General features: G+C 39.5%; 4 protein-coding genes across 6 annotated transcripts in view; 3 read left to right on the top strand and 1 right to left on the bottom strand.

The window, feature by feature from the left end:
- The first annotated feature begins 2,047 nt into the window (after positions 1–2,047).
- Positions 2,048–5,636, top strand: cldn15a (claudin 15a). The gene is made up of 5 exons (XM_024288200.2): positions 2,048–2,461; positions 2,536–2,700; positions 2,884–2,965; positions 3,038–3,145; positions 5,196–5,636. The coding sequence occupies exons 1-5, from the start codon at positions 2,245–2,247 to the stop codon at positions 5,290–5,292; spliced, it is 669 nt and encodes a 222-aa protein (XP_024143968.1). The 5' UTR covers positions 2,048–2,244; the 3' UTR covers positions 5,293–5,636.
- A 2,043-nt stretch (positions 5,637–7,679) lies between these two features.
- On the top strand, positions 7,680–17,458 carry dnajc3b (DnaJ (Hsp40) homolog, subfamily C, member 3b). Its single transcript, XM_024288229.2, has 12 exons — positions 7,680–8,147; positions 10,615–10,725; positions 10,838–10,962; positions 11,030–11,104; positions 11,184–11,327; positions 11,657–11,838; positions 11,918–12,037; positions 12,113–12,218; positions 14,466–14,586; positions 14,658–14,790; positions 14,861–15,009; positions 16,420–17,458. Exons 1-12 carry the CDS (start codon positions 8,063–8,065, stop codon positions 16,563–16,565), a joined length of 1,497 nt encoding a protein of 498 aa, XP_024143997.1. The 5' UTR covers positions 7,680–8,062; the 3' UTR covers positions 16,566–17,458.
- Positions 17,459–17,687: 229 nt separating this feature from the next.
- On the bottom strand, positions 17,688–19,772 carry naa38 (N-alpha-acetyltransferase 38, NatC auxiliary subunit). Its single transcript, XM_024288230.2, has 3 exons — positions 19,652–19,772; positions 19,158–19,332; positions 17,688–18,279 (listed from the first exon to the last, which is right to left on the bottom strand). Exons 1-3 carry the CDS (start codon positions 19,688–19,690, stop codon positions 18,155–18,157), a joined length of 339 nt encoding a protein of 112 aa, XP_024143998.1. The 5' UTR covers positions 19,691–19,772; the 3' UTR covers positions 17,688–18,154.
- Positions 19,773–25,790: 6,018 nt separating this feature from the next.
- The window catches only part of chd3 (chromodomain helicase DNA binding protein 3), a 57,234-nt gene continuing 55,806 nt past the window's right edge, over positions 25,791–27,218 (top strand). For 2 of the 3 annotated variants that reach the window (XM_024287637.2, XM_024287638.2), the window contains exon 1: positions 25,792–26,795. In XM_024287637.2, the coding sequence (XP_024143405.1) occupies positions 26,633–26,795 (163 nt within the window). In that variant the 5' untranslated portion in view covers positions 25,792–26,632. Of the gene's footprint in view, positions 26,796–27,218 lie in introns of all 3 variants that reach the window. The other variant, XM_024287635.2, reaches the window with a different exon arrangement.

Here is a 27,218-nt window from a genome sequence, read left to right as displayed (position 1 = left end):
TGCTGCAAGCATTAGCCACATTAGGAGTTTTAGCCATGTTAGAACTATTAGCCACGCTAGATGCGTTAGCCACGTTAGAAGTGTTAGCCACGTTAGAAGCATTAGCCACGTTAGTACTGTTAGCCACGCTAGATGTGTTAGCCACATTGGAAGTGTTAGCCACATTAGAAGTGTTAGCCACGTTAGTAATGTTAGCATGCTAGATGCGTTAGCCACAATAGAAGTGTTAGCCACGTTAGTAATGTTAGCATGCTAGATGCGTTAGCCACAATAGAAGTGTTAGCCACTTTAGAGGCGTCATCCACCTAGAAGCGTTAGCCACGTTAGAAGTGTTAGCCACATTAGAAGCTGTTCATGTGGGGCCAGAGGGCATCAGATGCTTTTATTGAACCATCTGATTGGTCAGCTTATAACTTGCAGTTAAGAAAAAATATGAATAAGAAATATGATTAGCAAGAAGATGTTAAGAATAGGGTATCAGAGTGAGAATGGTTATTCTGATAATTAAAATGACTGAGTAATAGCTGTTTATTTCTCAATAGAAGTCTATGAGACTTCAGCTTCCTGGAGCCAGCGGATACTTCCTGCTTGGAACACAAAGGAGGTGAGGTTCCTCGGTCCAGTTTTCATATACAATCAATATTTGCAACTCATAAAAGAACAGACTGATACCACTAAAGCAAACATTACGTTGGCTACGCTAACGCCCAAACTTGTTAGCAACTCGTTACAAAAACGTCAACATCGGTAAATACAACCAGAATTAATCCACATATAAAACACTCTTTTTAAAAAATATTAATAAGGCTTTTATGAGCACCTTATAGTGTGTAACATCTAAGTTTAGTCAAATCTCCCTTCAGACTATTATCTTAACTCTCTCCAATCTTCTTTTGATCTATTTTAAAAACGTTCCCACTAGTCTTTTAGTTATGATTATGCCGTTTTTAGCTAAAATATAAAGAACTGCATTAGTATCTAGGACATATTTCTGCAGGGTGACCACAGTTCTACAGAAATTCACCTCTTGTGAATAGGAATGTTGACAACCCCACCCCCTTTCCCATCATTTATAGCTGAGAGCTTTCTGTTTACAACCCCTCACACACCCAACCTTATTACTGGTGCAACAAAAATGGCGAACAATATCGGAGCAATCCAGTTTTGGACAGCTCGGACGGGAAAAACAAAGACGTACACGGATCTATTTGTCTACAAGTAGATACATCAAAATGATTCACAACAATTTCAATAAAGAAATACTGTGCAATTTAAAGCTTTATATGTGTCTTCAAGAACACCAAAAACATGATTTTCATTAACGTTTAACCAAAAGTCTGATCTCTTTTCCAGCAAAATGACCCACAAAACTTTAAATATTTAACAGAAAAAAAAGTTATATTTTGACCGACTTTAAACCTTCATACAGTACTAAATGAATGCTGTAGCTGTAATTGTTCTGCTATTTTTGGAGCCTTGTTGTCAACCTTTAATCAAACAGGTCTGTGGGTTTATAAATCTTTGCGCGTTTGACGCCCCCGACTGAAATTCCGATGAACAAATCAACACGACCGGCGCGATGTGAACGCGGAGCGTCCTTGCCGCGTCTCTGCCGGCCTTTCAGCGGGATTATTAATGAGTTCAGGCAAACACGGAAGCTTCCAGAGGGGGTGAGGATCTCTGGATCTGTGTTGGGTTCGTTGTCCTTTAACCGTTGACACGGTTCCAGAAAAGCGAGGTGTGACGCTCCATGGTTATGTGGCCTTGAGATGGTCAAATCAGAGAAACTAAAAATGCAAGTTTTGTAAAAAAAATGTGAAGTTTTCAGATTTAAAAGAATTTAAAAGATTACCCACAATTCAGTTGCAACTTTTTTTGTTATTTTAATGTCTTTGTAAAACAAAAATACAGAGCTGAGACACTTAGAGCGACCATTGGACCCTGAGAGAGTGTCGATAAACACCTGTTCAGTTTCAGGGGTGTAAACTGGAAAAAAAATGGAGATGGAGAGTGCATGTGTGCGCATGTGTGTGCATGTGTGTGTGTGCTAGACAAAGCATAGGGGGAGGAGAGACTGAGACTCATATAAATCATTATACATAACTATTGAACTAAACACACCTCGCTAGTGGTACAACACACACTCGGAGGATCCGATGATCTGACCTTAACAGGAAAGATATATCACCACCAGTTAGACCATCTAATAGACCTGGATCTACTTTTTTGGGACATCGAGGGGTCATGGATCCGATCGTGGAAGTAGTGGCTCTGATTTTAGGCTTCGTCGGGTGGGTGATGGTGGGAGTCGCTCTCCCCAACCGTTACTGGAAGGTCTCCACCGTGGACGGGAATGTCATCACCACCTCCACCATCTACGAGAACCTGTGGATGTCCTGCGCCACGGATTCCACCGGGGTGCACAACTGCAGGGAGTTCCCGTCGCTGCTGGCTCTAAATGGTTTGTTCTTAGAAGTTTTATCCGTCAATTCAAGCAGGGATTTAGATTCTCAAATGCTGTTTCTGTGACTACAGGTTACATCCAAGCTTCTCGCGCTTTGATGATCGTGTCCATAGTAATGGGCACCTTCGGTCTGGTGGGGGCCCTCATAGGAATCCAGTGCTCCAAAGCAGGAGGGGAGAACTATCTCCTCAAAGGGAGGATTGCAGGCGCTGCCGGAGTCTTCTTTATACTTCAAGGTGAGTCGAGCCCTAAAATTAGATAAAAAGTCTCCGTCAGTTTCATCTTCTGCCCTCACTGCTGATTAAATTACTGGTGAGATAAAGAGGCTGCTCCTACATGACAATAAATCATTTTATAATCTGGCCTTCATAAATTTTATGTGTTGCTTTCTCAACCATAAAAAATGGTTTTCTCCAAAGGTTTGTGCACCATGGTGTCGGTGTCCTGGTATGCCTTCAACATCACGCAGGATTTCTTTGACCCTTTCTATCCGGGGATAAGGTAAACTCCCAACTGGGATTTTCGGTGAGGGACATTCAAGAGGTTGTTGCCTGACTGAAAGTTTGCTCGCAGGTATGAAATCGGGGAAGGACTTTACATCGGCTGGTGCTCCGGAGTGCTCGCCATCGCCGGGGGAGTCTGCCTCACGTGTTCCTGCAAAGTGGCGAGAGAGGAAAAATAGTGAGTCTCCCGTGGGATTACAGTTTGACCGAACCATTGACCAACTTGTTGCTCATTAACTGCAGCTCATCAAAGAGCAGCTTCTCTTTGATCAAACTTTTATGAATTTTATACTCAAACACATGTGTCATGTGGGGATTGCTATAAAAGGAAGACTTGAATACGTAACAAGGTGCAAATAAAAGTGGTCAGGGGCAGCTGCATGTCCAAGGCCACCGGTTATCACAATGAAAGACTCGGTTTAAGATCCGGCTGTGAATGGCATTTAAAGGGGAGTTTGGTGCCCCCTAGTGGCAGAATAGAAAAGAGAGCGGCTTGTATGGAAAGCAAAAACGCTCAAAATGAAAAACAGGCATTTTAAATTTATTCAAACTTAAGTCGAACTTATTTGTTGACATTTAAAATAGATCTTTGTTTTTGTTGTTGGATCACACAAATCTAAAACCAGACATGAATACATAAAAAAGCTTTTTTAACCCCTTTAGGGTTGCAACAAGCAGTCATTTCTGTTGTCAGATAAATTGATAATTTATCTGATTATTCACATTTTGAAATGATAACAGTGTCAATTCTCACTCATTTTCTAAAAAAAAAATTAAAATGTTTCATTTGGAAAAAAAAGTGGGCATTTTTAAGCTTTTTTAATGTGATTTTTTTCATTAATTAATTATACATGAATTTACTATGCAACTTATTACTGAACATCAGAAATGTATTTTATTATTTAAAACACCTTTGAAATTAGTGCATTGGCTTCTGGTTAGATCACACTAATGAGTTACTAACAAGTCAAATATTAGGAATATTGGGTTTTTGGTGTTTAAAAAATTGTTTATACTATTTCTTTAATTAAATTATATTAGCAATATTAGTGTTAGCCATATATTGTGTCATTAAAATTAACCAAAATGCTAAAAAGCAAAAATACATTTCATAACAACAGCAAAGCTTGATTTATTTTTTTTGATTCACCATATATTTGACATTTTTCTTTTGCCATATTTTGATATTTTTTGTTTTCCGTACTTTTGATACTTTTGGTCTTCCGTACATTTTAATTTTTTTTGTTTTCCGTACATTTTATATGTTTGGTTTGCCTCGCATTTGATTTTTTTTTGTTTGCCGTACATTTGATATTTTTTGTTTTCCGTACATTTGATATTTTTGGTTTGCCATATGTTTTAGTTTGCTATATCTTTGATATTTTTTAGTTTGTCACAGTTTTTATGTCTGGTTTGCCATACATTTGATACTTTTGTTTTCCCGTATATTCGATATTTTGAGTTTTCAAGACCTCTCTTTTTAATAATTTTGGAGACTTTTGTTCCGAGATTTGTGGTCATATTTGGATCTTTTGTAGCATTTAAAGAACCCCTCACTGAGTTCACCCCGTGTGTGTAGAGCTATTGTGTTTACCAAGACGTGTCTTAAGACATGAACTATAACATATAGAAGTAATGTCAAAGATATTATGTCCATGTCCAAATTTGACTGGGAAATTTACATTTGTGTCTACATTTCTTATAGTTTTACACCTCTTTTATGTTTCATGTTGGTTCCGTGTCTTTAAAAGAGTTACTTTTATAGCTAGATCAAAGGGCATTATGGGAAAAGTACTAGATCAAAGCTCACTCTTTTTACGTATTGCTGCAGTATAATCTGCTTTAGCCTAGCCTGTATTTCTGTTTCTAAACTTAGGACAAAAAAAACAGGAAGTATGAAAAAAGTTGCAGTTCCTCAAAAAGCCACCGGGGGAAGGTTCCAGAAGTGAGCAATTTGATATTTAGTCCAATTTTAAAAAGGACAATTTCACAACAAAAAATATGTAGTCTGGATTTTAATGAGATTTTCTATATATTTTGTTCAGCGTTCGCTTTTTTGGAACATTGTTGAGTTGGGTGGATTTGCCCATCTTCTTTTCTCATCCAATGAGTGGCACTACATATGAAATAATCCAAGGCATACATGTCATTCTTTTGTATCCGATTGAATCATCTACATAAGTTGAAAAAATGAAGCGAACTCACCACTTCACTGCTTTGTTTTGCAGCAATTTGCCGTATCAAGCCAGAGGAACGGTTTACTCCGGAGCAGCACCGACCAGAAGTGTAGTCGCCAGCACTTATGGACGAAACGCTTACGTCTAAACAACAGAGTGGGACATTTTCATCATCCGTTTTTCTCTTGTTGTTCCTGATGGATGTTGTGGGTTCAAATTGGAACTTTTGGTCCATGACACAGCTGGAAAGTACCAAGCACAACTGCAGGCGTTTGACTTCAATACGAGGATGTCCTTTTGTAAACATTGTACAAAGCCCCCTACTTTTACTGAATAAATGTTTTCATTTTTTGTTAATTATTTGATCATCTGAGTTGAAATGACCAGAAGTATGAACAAGGTCAAAATGATTCAAATGTTAGTTTTGTGTGTTTTTTGTACAGTTTTGTAAAGTTCTTTAAGCACAATAAACGGGAGTTTTTTTGTGTTAAATTTATTATCTGTTTGTTTTATAACTGAACACAATAAACTGTTTTATGAAAAACACTTTATTTTGAAATTCAGTCCCATAACTTCTGAATATTGCGATTTTGTGAAGATTTTACAAGCAACTTTGAATTTCAATAGTTTTTCAAAAAAATGTGAGAAAACAGCCTACAAATGTTAGGGATGTGTTTAAAATTAGCAAATTTTTAGATTTCTATGTCTTAATGTTTTATATAAAGACACTGTATTAAATATTTTAAAATATATAACTTTTAAAAAATCTACAATTAAAAGCTTTGAGATTGGTGGTATATATTGGCAGGTGTTTTCCTGCTAAACCTGACTAGCTCTTGGGAGCGCTAACAAAGTATGCTAACATACTCATAAGTGCTTGCTTAATTTCTTTACTTAATATCACAAAAATGTCGTGTTGTATTTGATTATTTAACCTCTCTTGACTTAAATGATCAGTTTTAGGTAACACCTCACTTGTGTTGAAGAAGTTTCTTTTGTTTGTTTTAGCCGCTATACTCAGTTTAAGCTAGCTTTCTTTTTGTTAGCCGACTGTTCAGGAGTTTGTGGAAGAATTTTACCTCAGCTTCTGTTCCACATAAATGTGTTTAACTGAGTTCTAAAGCAAATGAAAAACACAATGAATATAAAGCACAGAACAGTTTCTAGTTTGATGAATAAGCTTTTTTTTGGTAGAAAAACAACTTTTTAAGATTTATTCACAAAGTTATTCTACATGGATTTGAGTAAACAAACAAAAATCTGCAATTTCATTTAGAAAAAAAACAAACTGCATCCACTGCTGCATGTTATATATGTCATTTAAGAACCAAAAACAATCTCTTACAATTAAACCACATTTCTTCAGTATTTTGTCACCCTTTAAGTAGCAAAAATTAAAGGTAATTTCCCCAAATGGATCCTGAAATAGACAGTTAATGCCCCCCTGTGGCCATCTCTGCTTTTGACAAAATGTCAGAGATAAAAAAAAAATGTTTGTCATAAATGTGTCAAAAGACTATGAGCCCAAAAAAATAAATAAATAAAATCAAACAGTGTTTGAGGATTGCATTCCTGCTTGTTTTCTGACATACCTCACTCTGTTCTAATTGACTGGACACACCTGATCCAGGAAATCCACTTTGGACACGGCGGCCCTAGACGCCTGGAGTTCCCCATCTCATGCCTTTAAAGCTTTCCTGTTCAAATATGACTTTAGGTGCTACACCTATTTGGCAGCTTTATTTAAAAAAAATGTGCAGGGGTATTGAAAAGAAGAATCCATGCAAAAGTTTAGCCAGGCAATAAGGAAAAAAATGTTATTTTTCTTTCCTTTAGTTTTACTTTTTCACAACACAGACACAATATAAGTGATTATTATAAAGATTGTTGCCAATATGTCAGAATTGACCGTTTAGAACAGGTGTGCTAATGAAGCCGTTTGTTGTGTACATCTATATATATATAAAAAAAAAAGGTCTTTATGAAACAAACACGGAGGTGGTAATATGATGATATGGGCGTGATGTTTGGATATCATAGGGCATAGTTTCTGCAGAGTGGCAGTAGTTTAAAGAGTTGTGGGTTGGGACACTGCCTCCACTCCCCATCATCCATACATGGATCACATTTAGAAAACATATTAAAAACACATCAATAATGTGTGTTACTCCCCCAAAGTACTACACACCAGTGAAACTGGCTTTAAACTGATTTTGTGTTTGTTAGATTGTAAAAAAAAAAAAAATGAAATATATTTAGAATTGTTTATGTTAGAAGCTGAGGAAAATATCTACATCTCTGGTCGCTTTTCTTACATTATAAGCGTAAAAATGTTTATGTTTCTTTTTCGTTTCTGCATCACAAGACTTTGAGGAATGTAAATAGCAAAACCCGCAGAAGTGACGCCTGCCTGGGTGCGCTAGAATGCGTTTCCCGGTCCCAGCTGGGACACCGCGGGGCTGTGTGAGAAAAAATAGTCCCACCAATGAGCGCAGCCCACGTCTGTGAGCGAACGCGGATGTACACTGCGTCAGCCAACCGCGGAAATGTGGGGCAGCAGGGGAGGAGACAGCAGCCAGAAAGGTTTCGTTTTCTTACTATTCACTCCGCTAACCATTTCGTTTACCCGCTATTAAATTTATAGACATTTAATTAGCAATACGACGATAGTATTTGTATTCTAAATTGCGAAGTTTGAGTTGTTTGCTTAGTTCGGGAACCTTTCCGCGACGTCTCTTATTCCTACACGGACTGCCGACGGACTGGGACCGTAAATAAACGGTCCTAGCTACTCCGGCGGTCTGACAGCGGCGGCGAAACGATGAAGATAGAGGCTCTTCCATGAAACAGAAGAGCGGTTTCGGGTGGGACGAAGTGGTGGCGTCTGTCTGGGTCGGTGTCACGGCGTGAGGACGTCCATGGAGCCGTATCGGCGGGCGGGAGTCGGCGGGCTCCTGTGCTCCCTTCCGCTGCTGTGCGTCCTGCTGGACATCCAGCTAGACGGTAAGAGCCGTCCAACGGCCAACTCTAGCGCACTGTACGTAGGAATAGATGCCGGAAAAGGTAGATCATACATGACTAGTGGGGTCACTTCAGTAAACGGACAAAACAAAATTAAAAACAGCATAAAAAGTAGAGGATGGTGGCTTGCCACATGCAATTTTAGGATGAGAATGATTGGATTGCTGTATACTTATGGAAAGAAAATAGACTCACTCTGATCTGTGCGTGCGTATTCTTAATTCGTGCGTAATTTTGGATTTGTATGTGCGTAATTCATGATTTGTAACTCATAATACTTTTTGTGCATAAGTAAATAAATAAAAAAAAATACAATCTACACATGCACAAATAAAATTACAACAGCTTGAAACTAACTACACATAAAATCTTAAAAAAATAATAATAATAATATGCATGGATCACCTGTTACGCACACAAGACATCAGTTACGCACGGATCTATCGTGAGACTCTTTTCATGTCTCACAAATTCCTCCATAAGTGATGCGTTCAAATACTACTAGAATGCTCGTTCATCATAGCTTTCTTATCAGCCGTTTTAACTAGAAGCGATTCTCCAACCACTGGATGGCCAATGCCAACTGGGGGTCTGGAAAAAGGAAACCGTACTCGCCTCACAGCGACAGCCACAAAACGCCATCCATCGGGTTTGGGTCAGACATACTGTAAAACCATGTGAAGGTGTGGAGGGATGTCCAGGAGGCAGCCTCTCCCCTGCGAGGGCCGGTGAAGCAAACGAACAGTTGAGAGGTCACCTCCACGTATTGTTTGAGGGCACAAATCGGCCCAGGCACTCCTCCGGACCGCCAATGTCAAAGCGGGCAAGGCCCAATGGCAGAAAGGCGATGCAGCCACTTTCAGAATGAAGGACACGTCCGTCTAGAGAGAAACCAGTGGCAAATCTTATGCCCTAGTTGTGGACTCTGGTATTTCTTCGTTGTCCTGTGCTGGTTTTGTTCCATATGTTCATTCATCCCTGTTTTATCTAGTGCTCACACAGGTTCATCCTCCTCCTGCTGTAAGGAATGGACTAATATTTCTGCCACTTCAGACTCATATGGAACGTTGGTTTGAAGAGATGACGCTACCTTTATCTATCTCTGGTTCTTGAAGAGTGACTTTCTTCTCCAGATTTGCCTTTAAAGCTAACACTTTAAAATGTAAAAAAAAAAAGCTCCACAATTCTTTTCTCCTCTGTAAAAAAGCTAATTTGAACTCATATTATTAACCGTTTTGCTACATTAATGTTATAAAAAAATAATAGGAAAAAAATAAAATAATTTTGTTGCTTAAAAACTTTCAAAATAAGTCAACTTCTCAAAAAAGTAGACCCTACACACTTAAAAAATAATGTGTTAAACATTTATAAAGACAATTTTTTAAGTACTAAAAAAAGTGACATTTTTATTTTGTCTTTTTTACTCAAAATAACCTAAAAAACTGTCTAAAAACTCAACTTTATTCTTTTTTCTATTATAGGGAAATAAATATCAATATCAGTTTTCAGAAATGTAGCTAATCTAATCATTTATGTCATAGTTTTGTATTTCTTGGTCAAGAAGTTTTTCATATTTATTCAGACATTTTCTTAAAGTTTTAGTTTCATTTTCTAATAATTTGGACAATAACTTTGATTTTTAAACCTTTTATAATGTATTTTTATGTGAATCTGTGTTAAAAAAAATGGTGCATGACTTGTTCATATATTATACAGGCATTATGGAAGCAGTTTAAATGAAATAAAATAGTAAATTTGGTGACATTTACAATAAAAAGCAGATTTGTATATGTAAATTATAAGTAAATGACTAAAAACTTTGAATTTTAGTGCACTTTTCATTAAAGAAACCTCACAGTTCTACTAAACAGTTATCTATTATGAACTTGAATTCACACTTTGATGTTTTTTGTGTATAAACATGAAAATTTGTCTTTTATTTTAATCATTTTCATAACTATTTGTATTATTTTTGTAAAAATTCTATATATTATTGTCAGGATAATAGAATATTTTAGGACTGTTTTTAGTTTTATTGACATTTCGTTGTTAATCTTCAAATGTTTTAAGTTTTTCATAGATTTGTTTGATTAGAATTGAAAAAAACTTTATTTAAAATGCAATTGACGGCAATAAATGGGTAAAAAACAAACAAATTTATTGTTTATAAAGTTGGATTAGTTGAATATGATATAAAAATGTTCCAATATTAGAAGAATTTATAGGCATTATTTATGTTTATTAAAAGTTTGTATTACTTTATTCTTTATACATATTTTAAATAGAAATATACTTTTAATTTAGCTCTTTTTTATACTTTTATACTCTATACATTTCCTAGTTTTTGCCTCTGCACTTGGAAAATGCGACTGCTATTTAAAGCCTTTTCTTGTCTATTTTTGTCGTATTTTCTTTCCAGACGTGAATGTTTCCCCTCTCTGTGTTCCAGGCGTGCTGGGGGCGACTCAGGCTGAGATCGAGCACCACCTGGAGATGGGCCGCAAGCTTTTGGCGGCGGGTCAGCTGGCTGAAGCTTTGTCCCACTACCACTCGGCTGTGGGTGAGCTCACACACGCCTCCCGTCCTCCAGTTTTAACATTTCTTTGCCGTTTTTGTGATATCCGGTGCAGGATTGCGACTCTCTGACGAACATGTTTCCGTTTATTTTGCAGAGGGCGACTCTAAGAACTACCTGACCTACTACAAACGGGCCGCGGTCTTCCTGGCTTTGGGGAAATCTAAATCCGCTCTGCCCGATCTGACTCGAGCCATCGAGCTCAAGCCTGACTTCTTAGCCGTGAGTGAAAACGTTTTCGTTTTTTCAGCCCGCTCTCAAAATGCTCATTCTGTGGTCACTCTTCCAGGCCCGGCTGCAGAGAGGAAACATCCTGTTGAAGCAGGGGAACACGGAGGAGGCCAGGGAGGACTTTGAGTCGGTGGTGAGTTCGGCGCCCGCCTCCCTCCGTCGCTTTGAGAACAAAACTCTTTAAAAAGAAACGTTTGAATGTTGCGCTCCAGCTCGACCGCTCTCCGGAGCACGAGGAAGCTCGCGAGCAGCTGATGAAGGCCAGCGAGCTGGAGGGTCTGCAGGAGGAGGCCTACGCCGCACACCACCAGGGGGACTACAGCGCCACCATCGCCATTTTAGAGAGAGCCATAGAGGTACATAAGAGAGGCATGAAATTTACTCTAAAATTATCTTTAGATCTATTGTTTCTGTTTGCTCCGCATTGAGTCTTTTCAATAAATAGAATTTTCTTTATTGTCTCAAAGTTGCCTTGAAATCCTGTTAAAAACATCATTTTCATCAAGATTTCCTGGCGAACAGCTTTTTAGATAAATGTTGGAATTTCAATTTTTTTAAGCTTATATAGTTATTTTTTTCAAAATAAAAGTGTTTTTTGCTATAAAAATAAAATAAATGTCTAAATTCGATCCACTTCTGAACTGGTGAATCCCCAAAGGACTCAGATTTGTGTTTTGCGTCCCAGATCTCTCCTTGGGATCCGGACCTGCGGGAGCTGCGAGCCGAATGCTACGTCCGAACGGGCGACCCGCAGAAAGCGATCCAGGATCTGACGCCCACGACGAGGCTGCGCAACGACAACCGGGCGGCGTTCCTGAAGCTCAGCCGGCTGCACTACAGCCTGGGGCAGCACCACGACTCCCTCAAGTGAGGCTCCTGCAGAGCTGCTGCTTCTGTCAGCCGCCCCTCTGCGATCTCACCCCCCCCACTCCTGCTTCCGTTTCAGTCACGTCAGAGAGTGCCTGAAGCTGGACCAGGACGACAAAGACTGCTTCAGCCACTACAAGCAGGTGAAGAAGCTCAGCAAACAGCTGGACTCTGCAGAGGAGCTCATTCTGGAGGAGAGGTTTGGACGTCTCACCGTCTCAGAGGGGTTTTATCGGCGCTGCTTTTGTTACACTTCTTCTTTGTCCACCATAAGGTATCAAGACGCCATCGACAAATATGAGTCTGTGATGAAGACCGAGCCAAATGTGCCGCTTTACACCAACCTGGCAAAAGAGAGAATCTGCTTCTGTCTCGTCAAGGTCAGCAACAACCATCACCTCTTTATTACGATGATGACATTTTTTATCAGAATCAAAACCAGAGTTTCTGCAGAGCAGCAGGAGTAAAGTAGGAATTCACCTCTGAGTCGTGGGCGGGACTGTTAGTGTGGAGCAACTCCGCCCCCCTTCCCATTGTTGGGAGTTTAGAGCTGGGAGCTTGTGGCCCGTCTAGAGTACTTTCTTCGTCACTATAATTTGAATAATTTGAATAATACTCCAAAATATATATATTTTTTGCCACATTCTTTTTATTAAATTTTCAATAGAAAAAAAAATACAAGATTCCACTCGAGTCAGCATTTGAAATAATTACACATTTCTTCACAGTCTTATTTTAACAACCCCACCCTGAGAACAAGTGTCTCCTAAAACCTTTAAAATACAGTTTTAATCTTAATTTTCTTAAAATATGTCCTCCATCATCAGAAAAATGACACAAGAACACCGTTTTCATCAGAGTGGGTCTTTAACCTGAAATATTTTAGGTTATCAAACCTAATAACCCTAAAAAAAAATCCAACTTTCTATCCAGCCCAGTGGCCTTGTGGTTGAGCACGGGTCAAAATCGTGGCCCGCGGGCCGGATCCGGCCCACCGGGTATTTATATATACGGCCCTCCAGATCATTTTAATTTATTGTTATGGAGCAGAAATAAATAAACATAACCAGATAAAACAACTAAGAGTAAAACAGCCAGTGAAAACATGGCAAAGAAAACTGAATGATTTTATTTTTTATTTTTTTTAAATAAAAAGCACTTATTTTATTTCCAGGCTTTGTTTGATTTGCTCAGCAGCACATTCAGATTTGGATCATTTTAACAGGATAGATTTTATGGAGATCAAAATCTTTTGGGTTATTCATAAATAAAATTTTAATTTACTTTAAACCACCATATGGTTCCTGAGCGCAGCTGTGTCTGTAGCTCACCCCTCCCCCAGGAGATGGGTCGAGTGCGGAGAGCAAATTTCACACACCTGGAAGCGTGACATCTGATGGGACTTTAACTTTTCTTCTGTTTTTTTTATTTATTTTTAGGAGTGATTCACAAATTGCAAGAAAAAAAGATTAAGAAAGTCTAGTAGCAGTGAGACTAAACAATAAAAGATTAAAATCATTGGTCGTGTTAAAACCTTGATGACTGGATTTATTTGTAATTATTGAAAAAAATCACCAAAAAGCTCAAAGAAGTTACGTTTGAAGCAGAAAGGGTTTGATGCAAATTTACATGTATATTATGATTAATTTTTACTGACCTTTAAATGTACAGTGAAAATGAAAGCATGTCTAATCTAAATCTTAAAGCCACTGCTCTGTCATTTTTTACTTTTTGTTTTTACAAAACTAATTTAGTTTTTTTTTTTTTTTTATATACAAATGTTTGAAAGAGGGCAAAAGGAAATGCTTCTCTTTAAAGATTGTTAATGCTTCAAAATAAAAGAAAGTTTGTTTGAACTGAAAAGACGGTAATTTTTTTTTAATAGCTCAGCTTTGGATATTTTTCTTCAAAAAAAAAAAAAATATAACCAGTTTAGTTCCATCAACTATGAAAAGTCATCCATGACTTTAAGCGTTGAAGCAACCCATATCATCATAGTACCACCTCCATGTTTGCTTCATAAAGATCTTGTTTTTTCTTTGTTTTTTATATATATATTAAAAGCAAAAAAAAATGCTCTTACCCTTCCTACCCCCGAACCCAACATAATAATCATAAATTAACATGAATAGAATAAAAAATAAATAGAATAGGAAGCGATGTTCCTCTTGATGCTGATTTGAGGAGCTGCCGTTCTGCTCTATCTGAAAAATCCAACAAACACGACGTTCGTTTCCTTTGCACTTATTTATTTCTCTCCCGCTCATCACATGCCATCACAGGGCAGAGCGCGCCCAAAACGAAAGTGCCGAGATCTCGCGATAGAACAGAGTCTCGCGAGAAGTTACAACAGGAAGTTAACAATATCGTCATGTTTGCTGTTCTCTGCTGTTGCTCTGATCTTCCCCATTCGTGGCTTTTAGCTCGTTGTGGTTCCACAGAGTCTGATCGCTGCAGAAATGATCTGATAACCCTGTTATCAGTCGTGTTTGCACATGTTTTTACATCTTTATTCTCTCAATTAGATTTAGTGTCTAAGTATTTAAACGGAGCAGATTTGTGGATTTCAGAAGCTACTATAAACGTCTTATTTTGTAGGTTTTTTTAACATTTTTCATGGCTTTTAGTTGAACCTGGCCGGCGAGGCCATCGACGTGTGTTCAGAGGCTCACCAGAGAGACCCCCGCAACGCCAAAATCCTGCGCGACCGAGCAGAAGCCTACATCCTCAACCAGGACTACGAGAAGGGTAATTCCTGCAGGAAGGAGTGAACGTTTCTGCAGAATCCCTCGGGTGATCGGCTTTTCGTTTTCCTGTAGCGGTGGAGGACTACCAGGAGGCGCGGGAGTTCGACGGCGACAGCAACGACATCAAAGAGGGTCTGGAGCGAGCGCAGAAGCTGCTGAAAATCTCCCAGAAGAGGGACTACTACAAGATCCTCGGCGTCGGCAGGTAAGTGCTGCGGCCGCACCAGCAGGAGGCGCTCTGAGGGACTCTGAAAACCTCTCCTGTCTGTGTTCAGAAACGCCAACAAGCAGGAGATCATCAAAGCCTACAGAAAGCTGGCTCAGCAGTGGCACCCCGACAACTTCCAGTCCGAGGCTGAGAAGAAGGAAGCAGAGAAGAAGTTCATCGACATCGCGTCGGCCAAAGAGGTCCTCACTAACCCGGGTCAGTAGGGATCCACTCACACCTGGTTCAGTTTGAGGCTTTTCCTGCAGCTCTATTGATTCTGAACCGTTTTTGGTTCATTGTTTGCACACACAATCAGCTGTTGTCACTTGGTATCAACAAAATGACGCTGTAGGGCAACCAGATGTTTTCTTTTTCTCAGTGTAGTCATGGTAGCAAGTGAGTTTCTCTGTTGTGGGTTTTAAGTGATTCTATTGTAGTTTGATGAATTAGCTCGCACTTTTCATTAAACTGAAGTTTTGTGATTCCAACCTTTTGTTTTGGAGCCCATGACATATTTTTGATAATAATTTGACAAATGGAAAGTCGTATTCAAAACAAATTTGTTGTATCTAAATCAAAGTTGTTGTCAAATCAAATTCATATTCAAAGTTTTACTGAAACCAAAAATGTCATCATGAAATCAAAAAAAGTCGCAGTCGAGTCAGAGAGGTCCAGTCGAGAGGTCGCAGTCGGGTCAGAGCGGTCGCAGTCCAGAAGTCGAGAGGTCGCAGTCAGGTCAGAGCGGTCGCAGTCCAGAGGTCGCAGTCGAGTCAGGGCGGTCGCAGTCGGGTCAGAGCGGTCGCAGTCCAGAGGTCGCAGTCGAGTCAGGGCGGTCGCAGTCGGGTCAGAGCGGTCGCTGTCGAGAAGTCGCAGTCGAGTCAGAGCGGTCGCAGTCGAGTCAGAGCGGTCGCAGTCGAGAAGTCGCAGTCAAGTCAGAGCGGTCGCAGTCGAGAAGTCGCAGTCGAGTCAGAGAGGTCGCAGTCGTGTCAGAGGAGTCAAGAAGTCACAGTTGAATCACGGGAGTCGCAGTCGAGTCACAGGAGTTGCGGACGAGTCACGGGATCTGCAGTCAAGTCGGGGAAGCCGCAGTCGAGGCAAAGCCAAGCCACAGTCAAAACACGGGAGAATCCAGCTCATGCCAGACATACGAAAAACCAAATGTTGTATTCATTTGTTTTGCAAAGTGCTGCATAAAGTAAGATGTCGCGCACCACTTTGACTGTATGTAAAGGTTTCATTTTGACAGCTATCCTACCTCATACTAAAGTACATCCTCTACATAGTCTCTCATGTTTTAAAAGAAAAAATCCTGCAGGTGTGATATAGACCTCCATATTAAACAGAAGCGTTGCATTAAAACAAATTGCTGTCAGAGCTTCCAGCTCCATCCATCATTCCTTTGAGAGTAGAAAAACATCTTTTTAAAAGAAATCTTTGGGTTTTCTTGATTTTCTAGGATTTATCGATCCTAAAAATCTGAGCTGAAAAGTTTCATCTTCTAACAGTTGATTCAGTTTCTCAAAGGCTGCAGAAACGTTTCAAGACATAAGAAAGCTCACATTCTAAACACGGACTCCTCCATGGTCAGTTTAACAAACCTTTGTTCCTGGTTTCATCTTCTTCTAGAAATGAGACAGAAGTTCGATTCGGGCGAGGATCCTCTGGACCCGGAGAACCAGCAGGGTGGAGGCGGAGGACAGAGGCCGTGGCCTTTCCACTTCAACCCCTTCGATTCTGGAGGCAGCTTCCACTTCAAGTTCGAGTACAACTAGACCTGAGGGTTTGTGGACTAGATCATGGATTGGGGACGTCTTTATCCGCCTCGGAGCAGGAAAAACTCCCAACTTCAGACTTTTTCTTCTTCAATCTGGATCTTTCTCTGAATCCAGAGGAAGAATATAGGAAACCTACAGGTGGTGGTTACAGGAAACGGATGCATTTTGTGCCATTTTTGAATCGTCTAGAGGAACATTATTTTTTTGGAGGGTTTTTTTTTCTGAATTTTGAGATTTGAGTCTCCTCTTTAATAGAGATCTTTTTTATTTAAGGAGATTCCCAATAAATGAGGTAAAAACGTGAAACTTTAAGGTTGAAATCCTGTGGATCAAACTCCGACGTTGCTGTTTTTAAACTGCAGCTAATTGGAGATTAGGAAAAAATGCTGCACATATAAATAAGTGTAAAGGCTTCATTTCCAAACGTGTAGCATTAAAAAGCCCCAAATTGAAAATGTGCTTTTTAAAAGCCTGGAGACTCTTCGGTCGCCATCCGAGAAGCTGGTTTATATTTAGAACGTGACACGAGTCAGACGTTCTGCAGAGCCGGAGCTCGGGTTACTGCGGCGTTTGCACTTCAGAAAGACGTGGAGAATGTTTATCCGAAGGCGGGAAACAAAAAAAAAACAAAAAGTGACGGCTGCACACGACGCCATGAAGAATAATGCTAAGCCCCACCTCCACTTTATTTTTTTTTATTTTGCACAACTTAAGTTATTTTTGTTTCTACCAGATTAAGGAGTGGAACTGGTTACACGGCTTAATGTGTGGACTTGAACGTGACCGACGCTTTGTATTTAAAGATGAACTTATTTGTTAACGGCATCGATTTTTCTGTTGCCAAACTGAACCTGCTGACATGCTCGAGTGTAATAAAACGTGGAAACGAGTCATTTTACTTAGTCCTTTTTAAATAAAGTTTATTCAAAAGAATCTACTTGCACAAGTGTGCAACTTTAGAAGCCCCTTTAAACAAACGGGCCTTTTAACTTCCAGGTTGAAGCAAGTTAAAAAAACAATATTAGAAAAAGGTAAAGTTCACTAAGTGACCTCTAGGGGGGAGTTCACCTTCAAAGCAAAAATAAACTTAACATTTCCATTTAGATTATATAGAATATAAAAAACTTTATTTTCATTTTATATAAACTTAAAAACGGCAAACCAGGGATAATTTTTTTTACTTGCAAAAAAATAAGTAAAAAGCCAATTTGCGTACTTTTATTTTGAAAAGATGCAACAGGTTTGCCCCAATGGCAGCACTAAATGAAGAAATTGCTGGCTTCACTGTCAAATTTAAAATAAATTGTAATTTCCAAATATAAAATAAATATGGTCCACATATCTTAAGTTTTTCAGGAACCAAAAGCTTCAAACAATTTATTTTCACAACGCTGTAGCTTAGATGTTTACTCAGTCCGTCTCCACATGTTCAGCTAGCAGAACCCTCCTTTCAGTCTTTGATGGACCGCCTAAATCCAAACGGTCTGTGTTCATAGATCCATCCACACGGAGGTCCAAATGTCTCAGGTTGTCCAACAGGCAGCGAAGCATGATGGGTATTGAAGTCTCAAATTTCCAGGGCTTCCTCAGCAGGTGGCTCCAAATCCAGGAGCGTCTTCGAGACTGTCTGCCTCCACCTCGATGGAGACCACGTGGTGCCCGGGGATCATGGCCAGACCTAGAACTCTGGGCTCGCCCTGGGAGAACGTGTCTGAGGAAAGGAGGAGGATTATTAAATACTTCCTTTTTGGGGAGAAACTGATTTAAATCCTTGTCTCTAGAATTATTAACCCATGGTTTTAAATATAAGTGATTCAATGGACTGTCCCACCAGAATGTTTCTCCTGGTAGTGGCTAAAAAGTGGACTAAATTGAACTGTAAATTGGTAAATATTTGTCCATAATACCAAAATTGATAGAACTCAACTTTAATTTGAACAATAGTCGCATATAGACCTTTAAACCTTGTACAAACAGATATTTAGTGCACTCTAATTTCAATTTGGCAGGGTGTGCAAATCTACAATTCCAAAATCATCAGGACACAGTGGAATCAAAATTCATCTTTGAAAAATGTTCGTATTTAATAACTTCGGCCCAATTTTGCAGTTAAAAAGAAAAAATTAACAGCAGGTGTCCGAACTGCGTTAAAATCCAGATGACCGAACCATTGGCTGCATATGAAGACTAGACCGAGTGAGTATGACCTAGCTGCAGATGTCAACATCCAGAACCGGAAGTCCTGCACTATAAACCGGAAGTACCCCCATATTACCATAAAACAATGTAATTTTAAGTGGCAAATCCTAACAATTACAATTTTTCCAGTTTTAAGTTTTAATTGTATTTTTTATATTTCTGAACACCTTGAATTTGGGATGAGTTGTATAATTTAAAAACATCTTATTTTATTCATTTTAATCTGAAATGAATGCAGATTTAAACTCCACAAGAACATTTTTAAATGACACCACATGGAAAATTAAAAAAAAAAATCGACTATAAAGAGAAGCACTAACACAGTTTAGATGGACTGTCTGTATACTGCGGGTCTGTGTGAAGAAAGAACCTGACAGCGTTTGTTGTTACCTGGAGATTTGAGGAATTCCTGAGCAGAGCCGAGAATGACGTTACAGTCGCGGTCCGTGCAGAGGAAGAGTCCTACCAGAGTCCGTCCGTCCGTCATGCGGATCCTCATGTTCTTGTTCAGGAGTCCCTCCAGCTTCTGTCTGGCCAGAGACGAAGAGGGAACCTCCGTCTGCTCCTGAATGTTACACACAAATGAGACTGAACTGCTGCCAATATGGTCACGAAAAATCTATGTTTATTTTAAGACTATCAACAGTATAAATGTGTAGAGTAATTTTATTTAATATTTTATTTAAATTAGCCAACTTGATAAATAGCCAAGTAGAAAATCCTACGTTTTTCCCAGAATGCTAAATTGTTAGCTTCTGGCTAATGTCTTGTTAAAAGTATAGATCATCGCTGTCCAAGCGGTCATCTTTTTCTTTCGTTTCTTAACGATAGAATCATAAACAAAATCATATAAACATTGTTAAATAAATATGACAAATACATACTCGTGTCGAAGGACCGTTTTCCTCAATTGTTGTTGCCATAACCTGTTCTTTTTTGTTTCTTCCGGAACGAATTAATCGACGGACCAGTTAGACCGGAAGACGGACGCATTTGACAGGTTTTTTTTTGCTCAAACTTTATTAACAAACGTAGAGTTTGCCTTTTTTTAATTATTGTATTTTATTTTTATGTTTTTATTATTCTTTATTATTTCTTTCTGAAGTTCTGTCATTTACCCTTTAATCATTTATATTTCTCCTTGTCTGACTAATTTATTAAACATTTTATACATTTGCCTCAAATGTTGTCAGCTTATTTATCTCTCAATTTGAAACAAACTAATTAAAGAAAATTGCACATTTAACTATGTGATGTGAATAAAAATATGTGGGTGGGGGTGGGGGGGTATAATTATGTATGTACGTTCAAACTTTGGAATTAAATTGACCCTTAATACAGTATTTTTTGTATTGTTTTGCTTTTTAATTTTTTTTAATTATGTTTTACATTCCTTTCAAATTTTTAACAATTAGAATTAAAGTTATTGTAGATAAAATCATATATGATATTTTTTTTAAAAAAGTAAGATATTTCGTTTTTTCACTATCAGTCATTCTGTATTTGTGTCTTCTGGCTACATATACTTGTTTTTTACTTGTTTTTCAGTTTAATTTTATTCAATTAATGCAATTGTTCTGTCACGTTTAGTTGCTTAATGAATAAAAACTAAAACAAAATATGTGTACGCTTTAAACTCACCGCTTCAATGAGACGCTGGACAGAAAATGAGAAGTTTCTTAACATGTATTTTCATATGTAATTCTGATACATTTCCAACCAAAGTAAAATTTAATAATCAGGAAAATAAAATGTTTTTTTCTTCTCCATGAAGTGGTTTGTCGACATAATACAGATGTAACTTTGAATTTAGTCAACAAAGCAAAACAAATGTAAATACAAAGAAAGTTCAAAAACTTTATAAAAAAAACATAATTTTTAAATAATCTCAAGAATTCTTAATTTCTATTTTTTAAACTCCATATATTAGTAATGCATAGCTTATAACATAACCCTGGTTGTTATGAAAGCACGCAGAATAATGACAAACACAATTTTGGAATTAGTGAAATTAAGAGATCTTTTTATAAAAATACAGATATTATTCAACAGAAAGACACCCATAAGCATAAAGTACTGTTAAAAACAAAGATTGACTTTTACAGAGAGAAAAAAAATAGTTTACTTTTTTGTGGTTAATTTTACTCCTGCTTTTTGTTTTGTGCACCAAAAATCGCCACACAGAGAAAAAAATCTTCTAATTTGGATCAAAAAGTATAAAATAATGCAGCATAGCTTTGTTTGCAAAGCCCAATCTGAAAAAATATATAAAAAATAATTTTTCTTTTAGTAAAAAATCTAGTTAAAGATTATCTGAAAACCAAAAACTAAAAAAAAAACATTTCAAATTTCAACTATGGAGCACGGCGGTGGATGGATCATAATTTGTCTTTCAGACTCATGAAGTTTTAGAGTTACAACACAGACTATTAAAAATGATCAAATTGGCTTCTGTTTTTTAACATTTAAACTAAAAAATGTTTGTGGAGAAATCTGTTTTCCACAATTAAATAGTGAATAGATGAATTTACAAAGTTTTGACTTTACAAAAACAAATCCTTTTTAATCCTGGTTAAACTTCAGTGTCAGTAGGAACTTGATGAACAGTCATTTTACTACCATGTTATGGTAAAAGCAGTGGAAGCTTTCTCCAGATCATTCTACAGTTTACTGTAAAGGTCATTCATCAGCTTATTAGTCTGAACTTCCAGCAAACTGTGCAGCATTGAAAGGAACCAAAAGAAAAAAACATGTATTTAAACTCAAACAAAGTGGGTGTCAAGAAGAACTTCTTAAGGCTTTAAAACTGATTGATGTCTTCTGCTTGACTGTTGTGGTTGGTTGTGGTTAAACTTCATTGGTCTCTGTCAGTGTGGAGGAATTCTGGTTTACTTTTTAAACACAGGATGTCTTCATTTCAGTTCTTTTGATGGAAACACTTGTGGTTTTGTTTTGTGCAGCTCTGTCAAAGACTAAAGGCATCTCAGCGGGTCCAGGCCATAACGAAACTGCGTGATAAGCTCAAATGCTCTGGAAATCAACAGAACAAGATTGACTAGGTGGAAAGATGGAGAAAAAATAGGGAAAAAATAAAATATACTGATTGTAAATACTGCAACAACAAAGTGTAAAAGTGTCTATGTACTGTAAAGGGTATAGAATTATATTGAGTGAGTGTACTCAAGGCAAATGATCTGTTAAAACCACTCATAGGTCATTCTATGTGGTCCATCTATTCATCCACCTCTTTATTTACCACACCTGCTTAATCCCTTTCAGGGTTATATGGTTGCTGGAGCCTATCCCAACTACTGATGGGTAAACGTGGATGTTTCTCACCTCTGAGGACAATTTAACTCAGTTACTTTACAATGGTGAAGTGTTTACGCAGTCAGTGTAAATCAGATGATTCTGTTTCTAGCGAGTTGCATAACGACCCGAGGCTAACATGACAAGTCGCCTTTTTCCGTGTTGGAATCTTTTGATTCATGTTGATCAAGTAAACCAGAGGTGTCCAAATCCAGGCTTCAAGGATTCCAACTAACCTGCCAATGAAGATCCTTGTTGGCCACACACACCTGATCAGGAGCCCCTTAAGGCCTGGATTTGGACACCCCTGAAATAAACGTTCAAAGAGTTACGGTATGTTACAGAGCGTGTTATTTAAGCGTCACCGACGACATCTCCGGTGTTACAGTATAGGGTTAAAGTCCTTGACTTACAGAAGATGCTGCTGGGTCTTCTTCATTGGAGTATTAACATGATAGAACCATATCAGATCCTGATGTAAACACCTCAGTACCAGAAGCCGACTCAAATATGTGATATTCACATAAAGGCCTCGAAGGTTTGACCTTTAACAAATATTTAGCCATTGTTTGTATTATTCTACCTGTGTTGTCTTTCTCTGATCATGGTAAAAAGGTGCAAAGATCTCCTGGATGAGCTGCTATGTTCACTCTATCCTTTGCAAAGCATATTAAAGAGACCACTTTCCATTAAAAGTCTATGTCAAGATCCGTAAATGAGCATACTAAAGTTTGGGTTTACACATCACTTTACAGATTCCTACAACTGTTTTCGGGCTCTATGAACACGAGTCCATGGAACAACGTGTTGAAAATTAAACCAGGCTGAGCATTTATCAATCAGAAACTCAGATTTGATTGTGACAAATGGATGGTGTCTATCTTGATTCATAGAAGTGCCAACTGTTTGAAAATTGATCATAATAGTGATTTGTGCCTGATTTTACATCGTGCTAGCATTTTGCACCAAGCCTCTTCCTGTAGGTGTCGGGCATGTGCTGATAAACAGTAGAAAAAGAAGAAGAAGCCCCTCCCTGCTTGCTCAGTGTGAACACCATGAGCTAAACTTGTGTTCAAGAATGCCCGTGTTCTTGACTATGCGTCACTTCCCTGTTGTGAACGTAGCTATGTGTACTCAGGGTATGTGATGCAGGTTCTACTACGAGTTTAGCATACATTGTTCACACTGACTTGTGGTTACCTAATACTTGCCCATGTACTCAAAGTTGGAAGAGGTTTGGTGCAAAATGTTGAAGCAATGCAAATGTTGTGAATCATGCTCTAGATTTTTTTCTTGTATGAAACTCTGTCACATACATACACCTAGGCCATCCATCTTCTTCTGCTCATCCGGGACCAGGTCATGGGGTCAGCAGTCCAATCAAAGATGCCCGTACTTCCCTCTCCCCGGCCACTTCCTCCAGCTCCTCTGGGGGACTCCGAGGTGTTCCCAGGACAGTTGAGAGACATAGTCTCTCTGGTGTGTCCTGGGTCTTCCCCAGGACCTCCATCTAGTGGGACATACCCAGAACACCTCTCCAGGAGGGCGTCCAGGAGGCATCCGGACCAAATGCCTGAGCCACCTCAACTGGCTCTTCTCTGTGTGGAGGAGAAGCGGCTCTACTCCGAGCTCTCAGCAGGTGACCAAGCTCCTCACCGTACCTCTAATGCCTCATTTCCTCTTAGCAGTTTGGACCAGACCAGTTTAGAATAGTTCAGACAATCGAAGAGAGCGTTTCCATTGAGTGTTGGAACCATCAAGGCACATACGAGGTTTAGACTGATGACGTAGCTGTTCGTCATAGTGGTGCAACTACAGCGGTTCTCCGTATTTGTGGATTTGACGTGTCTCTGGTTCCTAAGAAGATTGTGGGAGTCGCAGGCGAATACAGCCAAAAAGAGAAAAAAACTTTCGGCTTGGATCTTGAGTTGGGAAAAACGCTGGTCGGATGCTCGGTGTTGTCGTAATACCTTTACACCAATCAATGAATTTCATCGTGATGACAGTAGCTCCATCCTAACTGGTCCATTCCATTTTTCTATGGACCTAGAACCAGCAAGGGACCAAAAATGGTACAAATCTGTCCAAAATGCTCCAGTCCGGTCTGGACCGTTCCGTGGAAACAAGTCATAAGAGAGTGTCCAGCCTCATTCTTCAGTCAAGACTCAGTCCGTCTGGGTACAGACCGCAATGATTGATTTCTCCTTCATGATCAGTTTTCAAACGGTTGGCACTCCCATGATTGAAAACATCAATATGTCAATACCAAAAACGAGTTCCTGATTGGTCAATGGCCGCGCTCTCATTTCGTCAGCAGAGTCCAAAAACTTGCATGACCATGAGAGCTCATATACATGGTCTTTTTATTGGAAGTGGTTGTTTGAATGCATGTTCCTCATTTTGTGAATGTACCATTTCTATTTCCATCATCTGGAAACGCTTTCCCCCTCGTGGCATTGTGTCCCCTAAGTGCTGCAGGTGACTCCTTCTTAGTTGTTGAGGATATTGTTTTTGTTGTTGTGTCTATAACAATGGCTCCCAGCTTTTGTGTGGTTTCTATAACTAGTGTGGCACAGACAGCACTGTAGTGTTGCCTGAAACACGGGGAAGGGATGTTCCCAGACTCATTAAAAGCGTATTTGCTCACCCTCTCCTCCTAATCTGATCCCACTCTGGCTCACTCCCCACTTCCTGACAGTTATTACTGCATCTGCTCCCCGGGTCTCCTGGCTTCAGACAGCACAGCTGAGTGGGAAAGCGCGGGAGTCCTCCTCTTGCGTGTCACACTGCATAAAATCTGGGTTAGCTGGAGCGCGGCACCCAGGGGAGGCACTCTCTCATCCTCGACATGTCTCCCTGCCAAAGCCGGCGGGGCGAGGAGGGGGTGCTGGAGGATGTGGCGGGGCCCTCCCGGCGTTCGCAGACCTGCCGGTTGCAGTGCAGCCACGTGGACCGTCTGATACCCGTGGCAACAAGGGGTGAGGGTGAGAGCGCCAGTCTGGCACCGGCTGACGCTTCAGTGGCCAGAGGCTGTGTTTGGAGGAGGGGGGCTCCAGTCACATCCACACTTCCTCCAGTGTGTGTGAGTGTTCACTATCTCTCCCTTGGCAGATGTGTCCGTCTGCAGCTCAGGCACCTGTTGCAGCAGTCAGAGGAGGATCTCCAGATGAGGATTGGATGTGGAGGGGTTAGGGAACGCTCCATCCATGAAGCAGCTCTGGGAACTAAAACAACTAACAAAAATACTTTTATTTTTTTAATTCATAAAAAAAATCCTCAACTTTTGATTGATTTTTTGATAGTTTTGCAGATATGGACTACAGAGGATACATGGAGGGGTCAAGACTTCCTGGTTTAAGGTACTGATGCTGTGCAATCCCAATCCATAAATGTTATTTTTAAATGTAAAAACTCCAATTTAATCAATTTTAACTTACATGTAATGAAATGAACTTTCGCTGATGAAATGAACGAGTTCACATTTTTGTTTTTATTTTTTTATCATTGAATTAACCTTTCAAAATGTGTTTTATTGACATTTGATCATAAAGCAGGAAATTGAAAGTTTCTACAAAATAAAAGCACTTAAATTCATTTTTTTAAAGTATTAATGAGTTTTTTAAATTAATTATTTGTATTTATTTTTGTCAAAGTTAAAGTGAAGCAGCTGCATCCTCGACTAAAGTGTCTGGAAAGAACAGAGAAAAAACACAAAAAAACCCAGGATTTCTGCTTTTGTTTTAGAGCATTTAAAGCGCGCGCGCTCTTTGGCGCGTGTTCTTAAAATGGGGGGGGGTGTTTTAGGGAGGAGGGGGTGCATATTTGGGATTGTTCTCATCCCCACCACAAGTAGTTAATTTTTAAGCAATACAATCTGATGTAAGTCTGGGCATGGCTGCGGCAGATTTCTCCCAACCCCCCTCTCTCCGAATCCCTCCCCAGGACTCACAGGCGCGTGCCCATGAGCGCGCGCGCACACAGCGCCGCTGCTCCAAAATATCTTTTTTTTTTTTTTATGGAGTGGTGGGGGCTCCGGAGGAAGAAAAAAACTAAAGGTGGCCATGTTTGATAGATTTGTGTCGGGCTCTGCATTGCAGACAGCCGGGGTTGTTGCTGTGTGATCTCCGTGACAGTGATCTGCCGTGACTTATTCCTGCGTGGGGAGAGGGGGGGCACACACACGCGCGCGCGCAAGAAACAAACAAGTAACGATGTAACTTACACCCCCTTTTTCTTGTAACAATGTGTACGTTTTTAAGGAGGGAGGGGGGCGCGCGGAGGGAGAAAGGGAGAGCGATAGAGAAAGGAGGAGGGGGTGCGTTCTGAAATAATATAGTCAGCCATTTTTTATGTAAGGGGATTTTTTTTCTTATTGGGGGGGTTGTTAAAAAATAAATATAAGAGGGCGGCCATCTTTGTTGCTCTGCCTAGTGTAAAATATTCCAAAACGCCCCCCACTTTTTTCTGTGCCTATTTGAATATTAAATAAATATCACATTATCGGGCAAGAATAGGCTCTTTTTGAATACAAGGACGGATCCAATGACCGGGATATAATGTCCTCTCCTCTCCGGTCCTGTGAGGAAGACGAGGGCATGGTGGTTAATTCCGAGGGAGGAGATTTTGATGAAGAAGACGACGACGGAGACCTAAACGAGAACGCAAGCGACATAAACTCGCCGGCGGCGCCACGGGAAACTGCAACGGTAGCCGCGCCAGGTACGGTAAAGAAAAACTGGCGGACAAGTCGGGAGCGCGCACACGATTTTTCTTTTTTTTAATTATTTTTTAAGAAAAAAAAAATACTTTTTGGGAGGAAAGAAGGAAAACAGTTTAGAAGAAGTCGTCCCATCTTCGAGTTCATCCATTTCTAGAACCGAATAGTGGCGCCCAGCGATGAGAATACTTTAAAATAGTTTTTTTTAAAGCATGATGTTGTGGCACATTAGGCACCCCTAAAAAAAAGCGGTGCCATACTTGACAAAAGCTGAAAAAGCTACGAGAGCGGGTTTTCAAAACTCCACTTTGCAACAGCAAAAAAGAACAAAATACAAATAAAAAATGCTTAAATGTCCTCCCTGTCGCGCGCATCCCAGCAAAGTTTAGCTAACTTCTTCCTGGTGATGCTCTGAAAAGTTGCAG

Source organism: Oryzias melastigma, linkage group LG18, assembly GCF_002922805.2.
Source record: "Oryzias melastigma strain HK-1 linkage group LG18, ASM292280v2, whole genome shotgun sequence".
Taxonomy (NCBI): Eukaryota; Metazoa; Chordata; class Actinopteri; order Beloniformes; family Adrianichthyidae; genus Oryzias; species Oryzias melastigma.
This window is presented reverse-complemented; position numbering and strand designations above follow the sequence as displayed.

What these genes read in the sequence shown, in the direction of transcription:
- dnajc3b (XM_024288229.2), top strand. Translation starts at nt 8,063, where the DNA reads ATGGAGCCGTATCGGCGGGCGGGAGTCGGCGGGCTCCTGTGCTCCCTT. An exon ending in CAGCACCACGACTCCCTCAA is followed by an intron (nt 11,839 to 11,917) that starts GTGAGGCTCCTG and finishes CTTCCGTTTCAG; the next exon opens with TCACGTCAGAGAGTGCCTGA. An exon ending in AAGATCCTCGGCGTCGGCAG is followed by an intron (nt 14,791 to 14,860) that starts GTAAGTGCTGCG and finishes GTCTGTGTTCAG; the next exon opens with AAACGCCAACAAGCAGGAGA.
- naa38 (XM_024288230.2), bottom strand. Translation starts at nt 19,690, where the DNA reads ATGGCAACAACAATTGAGGAAAACGGTCCTTCGACACGA. An exon ending in AAAACGGTCCTTCGACACGA is followed by an intron (nt 19,333 to 19,651) that starts GTATGTATTTGT and finishes TGTAACATTCAG; the next exon opens with GAGCAGACGGAGGTTCCCTC. An exon ending in GGAATTCCTCAAATCTCCAG is followed by an intron (nt 18,280 to 19,157) that starts GTAACAACAAAC and finishes TCCTTTCCTCAG; the next exon opens with ACACGTTCTCCCAGGGCGAG.
- cldn15a (XM_024288200.2), top strand. Translation starts at nt 2,245, where the DNA reads ATGGATCCGATCGTGGAAGTAGTGGCTCTGATTTTAGGCTTCGTCGGG. An exon ending in CCTTTCTATCCGGGGATAAG is followed by an intron (nt 2,966 to 3,037) that starts GTAAACTCCCAA and finishes GTTTGCTCGCAG; the next exon opens with GTATGAAATCGGGGAAGGAC. An exon ending in GTGGCGAGAGAGGAAAAATA is followed by an intron (nt 3,146 to 5,195) that starts GTGAGTCTCCCG and finishes TTTGTTTTGCAG; the next exon opens with CAATTTGCCGTATCAAGCCA.